At 30.9% G+C, this 12,724-nt stretch overlaps 1 protein-coding gene across 2 annotated transcripts; it reads left to right on the forward strand.

Moving 5' to 3' along the window:
• Positions 1 to 1,250: 1,250 nt before the first annotated feature.
• Positions 1,251 to 4,976, forward strand: LOC111301774 (cyclin-A1-1-like). Of its 2 annotated transcripts, none has more exons than XM_089757929.1 (11): positions 1,251 to 1,514; positions 1,955 to 2,321; positions 2,411 to 2,562; positions 2,952 to 3,044; positions 3,298 to 3,431; positions 3,551 to 3,626; positions 3,715 to 3,791; positions 3,886 to 3,919; positions 4,158 to 4,307; positions 4,420 to 4,554; positions 4,669 to 4,976. In XM_089757929.1, the coding sequence occupies exons 1-11, from the start codon at positions 1,323 to 1,325 to the stop codon at positions 4,729 to 4,731; spliced, it is 1,473 nt and encodes a 490-aa protein (XP_089614055.1). In that variant the 5' UTR covers positions 1,251 to 1,322; the 3' UTR covers positions 4,732 to 4,976. The 2 variants fall into 2 exon arrangements, with proteins under 2 accessions (XP_089614055.1, XP_022753455.1); XM_022897720.2 differs by having other exon boundaries at positions 2,426 to 2,562.
• Positions 4,977 to 12,724: the final 7,748 nt, after the last annotated feature.

The raw sequence follows: 12,724 nt of genomic DNA on the forward strand, positions 1-12,724 counted from the left end.
AACAAAGGCATGCAAGAAAAGGATGTTCCATTGTTGTATCCATCCTTAATTGCAATTTTATATAACTTAATTAGTTCATTATATCTTTAATATTTTCGACATTTTCAACCCAAGTCAAATAAACTTGGTTTGTGGATTCCATAATTTAATACATACAAATACCAAAATTTTAATTTTTTTTTGTACTTGAAATTGTCAAGATTTGAATTTTGATATTAAAATTAAAATTTTAATATTTTTATCAACAAACTATGCAATTATTGGTAAAGTTTCATTTTCAATTTGAACTTTATATGTACAAAAGAACAATTAAAGGAATACTAATAGATACAAAGAGCGAAGTTGTATTTTTTGTTGTTGTTTACTATTTAAGTAGGATCAAAAAGTAATTTTCAAATACAAAAGTTAATTCAACAATAATACTAAATTAGACCTCAATAGATCTAAATAATAATGTTTTTATTTTTTTAATATTTAAAATTAACAAAATTCAAACTTTGATCAACAATACTCTAATAGACCATACTATTATTAGATCCTAATTAACCAAACTATTATTGGATAAAGTGTCATTTTTAATTTGAACTTTATATGTACAAAGGAGCATAACGATTAATTAAAGGAACACTAATAAAGTAGAAAGCCTCAAATTTTAGGTAAGAATTTGAACTACTTCCTTGTAGACAAAAAAAGAAGGAGAAAGAAAACTTTTTTTCATTTGGGAAAAAGAAACCAACAAAAAATTCTTACAGTAACACTGATAATTCTCTAAAATTAAATAAAAATATTTTGGGTCCTCTACATTAAATTTTATTATTATTATATCTACTTCTTTCTATGCAAAAGACCTGTCAAAGTTCAATTATTCAAAAAAACTTTTTGTTTTTTTGTATGTTTACCAGGTTACTACACAGTGAAGACAGATCTTGTGACCGTTTGAAATTCGAATTCAAAAATACCTGAAACCTAACTCACCCGGCTGTGACTTTTGCTCCCAATAACACACCAATCAAATCCACTCAACCCATTGAAAAGACCAAAACCCCAACTTGTAGTTCAACGTGTCATTTCTTCATTGGTGACCGTGACCACGGATGAAAGAGGTCGAAACATGGTCCGTTGTCCCCACATCACGCTCCTAACGATAATCGAGTGGAATCAACGGCTATGATCTTTCGACAATTCAAATCAACCAACTCCCCGCCTCAAAAGGATCGTTAAGAAAATATAAAAATAATTAATTACACGCAAGAAGAACCTCTCAAATAAAAACCCCAACCAAATTTCTCTGCAATACTCTCTTTCGAAAAAGAAAGCTGACAATGTCGACTCAAAATGGCAATCGGCGATCGTCGTTTTCGTCATCTACGACGTCGTATTTGGCAAAACGGCATGCGTCGTCGTCGGAGAATGTGGGAAAAGCCACGGCTTCTTTGGCTAAAAAGAGAGTCCCTCTTAGTAACATTACTAACCAAAAGAATACCTCAAGAAGCTCGGTTTCGTCCTCTTCTTTGGTGAATCTTGAGTTCTTTTTGCATACATTTTAATCTGTTTTAAAGTTTTTATGATCTTTTTTCTTTGTTAATCGTTTCTGGATTCTTATTTTCTGAGACAATGTAAGAAAAGAGAAGATAGAAGGTGGTGAAATTTTAGTTGTTTACAATGTTCTTGGAGTTTGATGGGGACTTCAAAGCCTCCCTATTTAAAATTTTGCTATAAAGCTAGAATTGTTAGAGATTTAATTTCAAGATTGGAACCTTTTTATTTCTTTTTTGGCATTCTAGGCACATTGGTAATCCAATTAAAAACTATGCCTAGCAACTGGCTCTGTTTACATTTAAGTAGGAAGCCGTGGGTTTGATTGATTATGGCACTAGTATGTTTTGTATATTTCATTTTGGTATTCTTGTTTGCTCCAGCTTTAGATTTTTGATTTTCAATTTCAAATTTGAAGGTACCATGTTCAAACAAAATCCCCAAGCCAAGGAAGACACAGCCTACAAGTAATGTAGGTTTCTCAGGACATGTAAGAACCAGTTCAGTTTTGCCTCCCAAGGTTGTTACATCTTTTCCAAGAGGAAATGAAGTGGTGTTGCCTCCTCCTAGTATCTCAACTGTCCCTCCTCCACCATGTAGCATGGAGTTTTCTCCTAGGAAATCAGACGAAGTATCTGTTTCTATGGATGAGACAATGTCTACTTGTGATTCTTTCAAAAGCCCTGAAGTCGAATATATGGACAATCATGTTGTCACAGCGATTGATTCCATTAAGCGAAAGACGTGCAGCAACCTCTACACATCGGACCATGTAGAAGCAACAGGTTCAGTATCAAGTGCAAAAAGAAAATTTATTTCTAATCAATTTCATTGGTTCTTATCTTTTTCCTGATTTACTCGTTTAGTCTCAAAGTGATTTGTTTTGCAGGAAATATCTGCAATAGAGATGCACTGGCAGAGATGGAAATGGACGATAAAATAGTTGATGTTGATGAAAATTACATGGATCCACAGCTTTGTGCAACATTTGCTTGTGATATTTACAAGCACCTACGTGCATCAGAGGTTTTCCATCTTTTTTCTACCTCCAAGTTATGCTTTTGAAGATTTGGTTAACAAATCAGCATAGTTCTAAAAGTTACAATCAGAAAATGTATAGGAAAATTTTAGACAAAGATATATACATCATGTTAAACACTCTTGACTGAGAACAATTAATGGTTACCCATGGAGTATGAATGTATAATGTCTTGGTCCTCTTGGAAAATCTCAAGTGGAATTCTTAGGAGATAGGAGGCCAAAGTTGAAGTGTTTCAAAGAGATGTCTGTCCTGCTTGAGTCTACTTCCTGATTAGATTGGGAAGCTCTGGTTCCTGTTGTGTGCTTCTATATGTTTGTCCTCCTTTTGCCTGCTTTGATTTTCTCTTGAACTTTCTTATTTCTTTGGTTTTCAGGTGAAGAAAAGACCTTCCACTGACTTCATGGAGAGAATTCAGAAAGACATAAATTCCAACATGCGTGCAATACTTATTGATTGGCTTGTAGAAGTAATTTTCTGTCTGTTTATAAAGTTATATGGTTATTTAGAATCCAATACACAAGATTCAATAACTATCTCTGCTAGCATAATCTCTGCTGCCAGTAGCCAGTACCTTCTTGTTTTCCCCTGTTAATGCTAAAGTTTTTTTAGAATCCAATATACAAGATTCAATAACTATCTCTGCTAGCATAATCTCTGCTGCCAGTAGCCTACCTTCTTGTTTTCCCTTGTTAATGCTAAACTTTCAATTTTAACTGCAGGTGGCTGAAGAGTATAGGCTTGTACCCGATACGTTATATTTGACAGTGAACTACATAGATCGGTATCTTTCAGGGAATATGATGAATAGGCAACGGCTACAGTTACTTGGTGTTGCCTGCATGATGATTGCTGCGTAAGAAATAACACTTCCACTACTTTCTTTTGTTTCTTTTACATTATATCATTTCTCAATTTTCATCCAAGATTTTTCCAGGGATACAATGTTTAACATTAGAGTGTTTAATTTAACAGAAAATATGAGGAGATTTGCGCACCTCAGGTGGAGGAGTTTTGCTACATCACTGATAATACATATTTCAAGGAGGAGGTTTGTTCTCAGTCAACTCTCAATAATTTTTAAGTTGCTACTATATAAAATCTTACCAAGGCATTATTAAACTTCTAACTTATAACAGGTTCTAGAAATGGAATCTTCTGTTTTGAATTACTTGAAGTTTGAAATGACTGCCCCCACAGCTAAATGTTTCTTAAGGTAATTGTTAAGCTCATTATTATTAAAAAATTATTTTCTGGTTTTCATGTTTAACATTCTTGTAGTAACTTTTGATCACTGATATGACATTCAGACGGTTCGTTCGTGCTGCTCAAGGGATCAATGAGGTATTTGTCTTTGAGTTTCAGTGATTCAGTTTCTGGCTCCTCTGTCTTTCCTCTGTCATATGCAAATAACATCACCTACTTAGATACCATAATAACACCATTTGTGACTATGTTTAAAGTGGTGGTCAATTGAAATCAAACAAACCATGGTCATTTCCACTGATGAATAATTGGTTTTCCTCCCCTAACTCCATGATTTCTTGTGTTGGTTTTCCTCCCCTAACTCCATGAATAATAGGTTCCATCAATGCAATTAGAGTGCATGGCAAACTACATAGCTGAACTATCTCTGCTCGAGTATTGTATGCTTTGTTATGCTCCATCACTTATTGCCGCTTCTGCAATTTTCCTGGCCAAATTTATGCTTCTTCCTTCAAAGAGACCTTGGGTATGTTTTCATGTATAATTTAAATAAAAAAAAAAAAATTTTGTTAGTTAATAAAAGAACTCTTTTTCTTGACTTTTACTATAAGTCTGATCTCCATTTCTTATGGGTGCAGAATTCTACCTTGCAGCATTACACACTTTACAAGCCCTCTGATCTATGTGACTGTGTTGAGGATCTTCATAGACTATGCTGTAACAACAACAATTCTACTTTACCTGCAATCAGAGAGAAATACTATCAGCATAAGGTAAACAAAAGATTGGCTACACCAAGTTGGCTCATTATTTCTTCACTAACTATGACCAAATGATATTAAACAGTTTTAGGAGTTTCTTTGACTCCTTTTATTTTTTTCCCTCAGTACAAATGTGTTGCAAAGAAGTACTGCCCTCCATCAATACCTTCAGAATTCTTCCAGAACTAAACATACTCGACATCAGCGCAACTGTTCCAATTCTTTGTTGGATAAACTGTTCTACACCCGTCATGTGCTGCTTTTTCCAGTTCTGAGAAGAGCAGTTCACCTCGTATCACTTTTATTTAGACTAGATAAACAAATTAGGATCTTCCATGTGTAAGACAGAACTTAACTTTAGTTTAGTGTAATCAATGTAGTGTTCATTTTATTAATGGATGCCACGTGGCAAAACTTAGCCATGTTTCATTGTCCATGTGGCCAAATTTTGCTACTTCTTGTAATATTTCTTTTTTAGTTTTGAAGAATTTTAAAATGTAATAATTTTTATATGCGTCAATTTAAGAACCATCCCATCAGCACAAAGCATCCCTAGTCCCTACACAAACAAACCTTCTGATCACCCCGTTACCCCATTAATTCGTTGAAAATTTCTCACATATTTTACCTGATTTTGCAAGGAAAATTTGTGATAAAAAGATTGGATGAATTGATGAATCAAATGCCAGTCTCCAACTCATAAGTTCACGAATCACAATTCCGAAGCCAAATAATAACCATGTGTGCGTGCCACCAACTCTGGTGCAAAGATGAGATGGTCGAACTCTGCTTTCCTAATCTGAAATCAGAAAATTTTGCTTTCATTTCTGGGTCTAGAACTAGATGTTAGTTCCCTTTTGCAAGCACGATAAACCCTGCACCACATAATGGATTATATTCTTACCGTGAAGCCTTCGTAGTGTACGACGTTCCAATTCCATGTTTGAAAAAAAATGAGAAAATGATATGATATATAAAGACTTAAACTGTAAATAGAGGTGAAGACAAAAAATTGATAAGGGGGTTAACAATAATTTCAATAGAGAAGAGGACGCCAAGGTAAGAATGAGGTGAGGTTGGTCACTATATTATAAGAGAAGTAAAAAATTTTTGGGGAGATTATGGCTTTTACCTGTCCCCTTTAACTTTGCACTTGTATAGAAGGCATTTTTATAAAACAAAACCTTTGAGAGTTTTATATTAAAATAGATAATACTTCACAAGTTGATTGTAAATCTTTATAAATGATATCAAAACAATCACTAATCGAAAATTCGAAAATTAAGTGCTATACTGTAAGAGTTACTTTTAAAATCTTAACGTTTAATGTGATACTGATTACAATTCTATGTCAAGTTGGTGTGATACTAGTCATCATTTTATATTAAATTTGAAGAGGACATCAAATTTTAATGAGAAATATCGTAACACTTCTAATCTCGTACAGGAAAAATGTATTTTGGTGTGATACTAGTCATGATTTTATGTTTCGTTTGACAAAAACGTCAAATTTTAATGATAGAGATTGTGATGCTTGTAATTCCACATAAAAAAGATATCAGGATAACCGCACATAAAAAAAGTGTGAGTAGAGAATATATTATATATATTGAGATTTAAATTTATATTATATTATATATGTAAAAATTTAAATTCATACTTGTGAGATTTTTTTATAGGACAAAACTATAAGAACTTAAATTGGGTAAATTCCTTGTCTATCGAATGCGGATCTGAACATAGTATCATTGAAGATACAAAGCTGAGACTGATACAAATTGCTTCGTCATTTAACTTGAAAAGAAAAAAACCAAACAATGAGACGAAAGTTTTATAATTCGCCCATTAGTTTTATAAAATTTGAATCTTTTCACATTTCTTTCTGTTATACCTGATGCATTGGAAGCTGGATCAGGGCAAACAGGTATCTCGATACTCGGCATCGGATATATTCGGACTAGTTGCCACTTGCCATAGTACTTGCACAGCCGATGATCGTGACAAAGAAGAATGTAACGGCCAAGATAATCGAAATGACCAAACCAAAGCAATAAGGACTTGTGTAAATAAACACCAAAGCATCGCAGGGGGTAATTTGGGTGCTTACTCAAAGCCTTTTCCAGATAATTATTAGTCTGCCAATAGATTATACCAGCGAGCAACTAGAATAAGGAACACGCAGCTAGGGATTCAATTTCTATGTCCTCTTCTTCATCACCATTCAACACTTTCTCAAGAATTACAAACAACCGTGTAATTATTGCTTCAACCATAAGAATGCAAATTGCAACGGTTGTGACAAGACTAGCACCAAGGAAGAAGCAAGAACCCATCATTGCTCTGAGGCTCAATTCTTACTTTTATTTTGATCATCCCCCCCCCCCCCACCCCCCCCACATTAAGAGCGCAATTACCAATAAAAAAAATGTAAAATGCATTAATCCTCAAGCCAAACACAAACATCGAATGCCATGTTTTGCTGCTTATTCTTTAATTTAAACCCAAATATAATTTATTAGTGCTTTTAGAGTCTGTAAGCGAAAGATTAATTTTATTTAGTTTTCTTTTTCCTATATATGTAGAAAAATATTTAATTCTTGGTATAGCTACCGTGCAATAATAGTAATATTATTATACATCCATCTTACAGATATTACCGTGCATTTGAATATTAAAACTACGAATTTTTCAAAGTGTAAGTTACCGTATCTACAAAGTAAGGAGCACTCAAAACTAATTAGAAGGCATTTGGTTTCCAAATCGGCCGATTGTTGATTACAATAAATGTATTTACTAATTATATACCTTATATGGTCATAGTCTCTGCTACACCATCACTTGTTATTCAGTAGTCAAAAAGGTAAACTTCTATACTCGTTAAGCTAATATATAACCGATTACCATATCATCATTAAAAATGATCGACATCTCTAGACTCTTTGCTACAGTATGAATTCATCAACTATCACCACTAATGTCTTATTCATCATCTCACAATAGATAAATTAACTTTCGATTTATCTATAATCGTTAAATGTGACTCATATTAGTTAGTAATCATTAATTATAACATACACTTAATAACATAGCCCTTCATTGAGTTTCGTGTGGATTTATTATTAACTGTTAACAACTTTAGTTACATCACTATTTTTTAGTGACAAATCTAAAATTTTAAGTTAGAGGGGACAAAATAAAATAAAATCAATAATTAAAAATTTTTATTTAATATATAATATGTTATTATTTTATAAAAAATTATCAAAAACATATGTGAAATATTAAATTTGATATATGTAATTATAAACAAAATACATAAAAATTCAAGTATTAAAAAAAAAAAACTACTAAAAATGAAGGAAACTCAATTTCTTTTATTTAAAATTGTGCATGGCAATATTTTATGAAAAAAATAATTTGAGTGGAAAGTTTCGTCAAAATTTTTTTAATGTATAAAATAAGATTATTTTCAGGGAACTCTTCTTACATTTGTTACGAAATTTTGTTTTAACAATTTTTATCATAAAAATATTTTTTAAGTGATGTAGTAAAAATAAAGAGGTACAAAAGATTAATCAACATAAAAAAAAAAAACTCCTTAACTTAATCTTTCTTCACAAGTTAATCTAAAATAATAAACAAAACCTGAACTTTATTAATTAATTAATTATTTTAAAATTTAAGTAATATTTTGTATAATAATATTTATTTAAGGAATAAGACAACAATGAAGTGAATTTATGATATTTTTATAAGACTGTAATAATCAAATAAATATTTAATAATTTTTTTTAACATTATCCAATGCAAAAATTTAAATCAATAACGTATATAAAATAATTAAAAAAACTAAAATAAAAAAAAATTTATTTCATTATATAAAGCAATAAAGCAATTTATTTTTTAGTTTTTAAAAGAGGATTAAACTATTAAATATTAATATATTTTGCAAATTGATTAGGATTTGAGACTTGAATTTTTTATCTTAAAATTTAAGCTTTTTTAATCACAAAGAACTTTCTTTTAAGGCCATCTTTATCTATTTGAGGAATCTTGTAGATTAAAACTTATCTAAATACAAGATTTCAAAAATGTTGGGGGAGCCATGGCCCCCTCTAGATTGAAAGTAGCACCTCCAATGCCACCTTTGTTTCATATATAAAATAAAAAAGAGGTACGGGTACGGCAACAACAAACTTTCTCATTTAAGCTTCTTGAGCATTCTCTGCAACTCAACTTTTTCCTAGATAAATCCTAAACAATTGACTGATTTGAATGTCGGAGTGTATCCCGAAAAACTAACTTCGATGCTCTTTAACTTTGTTTTCCTACTACAGGTATAGATCGTTCTCAACACAACTTTCAAACCATCATCCAGCTTACTCATACCCAGAAATCACTAACAGTCTCATAGACCAATTCACCGACCGAATTATTCATTCGATCCATGAAAGTGGTCTAATTTGAATTTGGTTCTGGACATAAGTTTTAGAGTTTAGACTAAACTCGAATTTTATTTGTTAATAAATTTCACTTGAATTTTAATAAAATATATTTTTATTTAATCTTAAAATATAGTTAAATATAATAAAATTTTTATATTTTCATATTTTTAAGTATTAAAATAATTTTTAAAAAATTCGAGTCTCTTGAATCCACAGACCAAGAGGCATTGAATCACCAAAATTACTATATTCAATTAATTGGGATAAAAGAAAAACTTTGCATACATGTCAACAAAAGCTGCGATCTGTTTCTAAAACTTAATTCTCAGTTTTCTCATAAAAAGGGTTTGTTTAAAATGTAGTTTAAAATGAGAGAGCTATAAAAACATTGAAGGAGAAGCATTATTCTTGATTAGGGAATATTATGTGCAGCCTCAAAACTGACATAAATCACGAAACATACTTTCATCTTTGGCCTCTACTTTTTCCCAGACTTTGCTGGTGTTATTAGTTTTTGTTCAAGGCTCATAATGTTAAGTTATTTTGTTGCTTTGGTATTTTAGGTGTTGAGTTTGCTTCTCTTTTCTTTTAATTACTTTAAATCTACATATACAAAAGAAGTTCACTGTCTAGACCATTTGTCTGAACTTTAGAGGAACCTAATCATATATGACTTTCATCTTTTGAGATCGATATTTTATGTTTAGACAACCTATCATTATTTCAATCTAACTATCATATTGTATGTGGAACATGTAGACACTTAATTTTGTTTTGATTGATTGAAATAGGTTCGAATTGCATTTGTTTGTCTGATTTAAACCTATTTGGATATTTTGATCATGTTTTTGTTATATAGATTATTATTATTTCATTAATTAGTTTAGAAAAATAAAGAAGAAAAGGCAAAAAAAAAGAAGTAGAAAACTTTGAAAAATTTTAATCAATCGAATTGCTTGAATTCGGCTGTTGAATTTTTTTTTATCACCCATCATGTCACTGCCTAACTTGGCAACACAAAAATTAGCCCTAAAGTCTTCTCCAAATCCAAGGAAATCTAGGATGAATTGGCTTTTTAAATTGAGCCTAAAAAAATCGCTAAAGAAGGGGGCAATTAAAAAAAATCTTGCAAAAATAATAAAAAAAGTTTCTTTTAAACCAAAGCCTATCCCCATTAACGCTACCAGCAAGTTGCCAAAAAATTATATCCAGCCAAACACAGTCCTCAACTCCCATTTACAATATCAAGACATTGCCTAGCACTAACCCAGCTGCAGCAAACCTCTTTTTTGCCCAACACCAGCCTTGCCAGTCTTTTCTTCACCAAACTCGAGCCCATACCCAGTCACGACCAACCCAACCGTACTAGCCTAGCTCACCAGCGCACTCGAGACCATACCTAGCATCGACCCTTGCTCAGCATAGCCCCACATCAAGCCTTCCAGTTTCCACTAGCCTCGTGCCAAGCACCATTAACTTTCATTGTCAAAACGTAGCACTATGCCACTAAACCATTTCCCACCAACAACCTATTCTACCAAAACTAAAAACCAAAAAAAAAAAATCACCAAAAAAGAAAAACCAACAACAACACCACATAGATCTAGCAAAAAAAAAAAAAAAAACTAAGGCAAAAAAAAAAGTTTTGCTGGGAATAAAAACTTTGATCCGAGCATTTTGAGATTTTTTTTTTTTAAGAAAATCAATTTAGGAAAGATGTTTAAGAGATCAAGGGAAACATTTTAGGATTTTTTAGGAATTTTTGAATTTCTTTTGGTCTCGTTGAAAATTGAAAAAATTTAAATTTTTCGATGATCGTTAAATTTTTCAGTCACTGGCATCTAGGTTTTTTTTTGAATTTTTTGACAAAAATTGAATTTCTTGATCATTGTTTTTTGGAAAAGCTATTGGATTCTAGACTTGATTGAAGTTTTTGACCAATTTAGAGGGAGAAAGAGAGAAAATCTCAAGGAAGAGAAAGAGAGGGAAAAGAGAAAAACAAAAAAAAAAAGGTCAGATTTAGGCTATTTATAACCTAGCAAAACAATGTTGTTTCTACTAAGGGAGGTCCGCGAGTTTACTCACTACCTAGACCTAGGATACGCACAACCGACCTAGAAACCTATCTTTTTTTTAGCCAAATCGCCCTAAACCGGTCCAAACCAGTTTGAATCGCACTTGACTGCACGATTCATTTGCAAATCACTTTGAGCCTCCTAAACCTCTCCAAATCGATTGAAATGTGCTAAACTGATCGGATTGCCTCTAAATTGTAGACTAAAGTTGACTAGTAGCATTTTCAATATTTCTTTCATAAATTTTTATAATTTTTATTCTTAATTTTTAATATATTTTTATTATTTTATTTCTAATTTTTGTGATATTTTTATTTATTTTTGCATGAACTTTTGTTGTGAGAATAGAATAAATGTTACAAAAGACTTAGGTAAAATAAAATAACTTTTAGTTGAAATTTAGTAAAAATAATTAAATATATATAATAATTTTAAAGAAATATCTACTTTCTTAAACACTTTTAAGATGAGAATAAAAATGAAAATGAAAAAATAAAAATAAAATTTATGAATAAAAAGTAAACATTGATGAATAAAAATAACAATAAGTAAAATCACAAGTGGTGATTTTACTAATAATCTTAAATCAAGAAATTTTCTCAAAAAATTTACCAAAAATGTTGGGAATATTTTGAGAATTTTTTAAATTAAACTTTTATAAGATATTTTTAACTATTAAAATAAAATTGCAAGTGGTAATTTTATTAAAAATATTTACACAAAAGAATTTTCTAAAATATTCTAAAAGTGCTAAAAATATTTTAGAATTTATCAAGTATAAAAAAACATTATTAATAAAAATAAAGTCACAAATGATGATTTTATTGAAAATATTTATACAAATAAATTTTTTAAAATATTCTAAAAGTGTTGAAAAGAAATTTTCAAACATAAAAATAGTAGCAATAATATTCACTTCGAACAAATAGTAAGAATTAAATAAATACATTAAGAAAAAAGTAATAACAAAAATAATAGAATCACAAGTGATGATTCTTAAAAAGGTATTTTTTTTCAAGGAAGGAATTGAATGATTTTTCTTACAGAATGCAAGTTTGCACTCTTGGTTGAAGAAGGGATCAATCACCCTATATAGGATATCGATCACCCTCTTAAACCAATCGATCCCCTACATAAAGTGATTGATCGGGTACTATTATTTGTAAGGCGTAATTGGCTTCCAAAAGTGAACCAATCAATCCCCTCATAGAAGGGATCAATTGGGTATGCCTTGAAACAACTCCAATGGCTAGTTTCTTATGCTTTTAATGGTCATTTTCTTCTCCCAAGCATCCCCAATGGCTAGGTCTTCAATTTCTCTATATATTGACCACTCTAACACACCAAGAAGGTTGATGAATCAAGATAGCAAGATCAAACAAGTCATATATTCATTCTCTAAAATAAATTAAGAGTTTTAAAGCTTTAAAGTCTATATCTTTGTATTTGTTGTATCCAAATCATTGTTGTTATTCATTCATCAAATTTTTTTTTACTTCATTAGGCAAAAACTTAGCCTTTGAGATGTGTTTTTAGTTTGCATTTTTATTTAGTGATTTTATAATCAAGAGGTGAGGTATCCTCTTGAATTTATGAAATTAAAAAGTTGCTACTTAGCCTAAAAAGTAGATTGTGTAAGGTTTCTATCTTAAGCCTTAGAGA

Source organism: Durio zibethinus, chromosome 3, assembly GCF_047325235.1.
Source record: "Durio zibethinus cultivar Kanyao isolate XHJ-2024 chromosome 3, ASM4732523v1, whole genome shotgun sequence".
Lineage (NCBI taxonomy): Eukaryota > Viridiplantae > Streptophyta > Magnoliopsida > Malvales > Malvaceae > Durio > Durio zibethinus.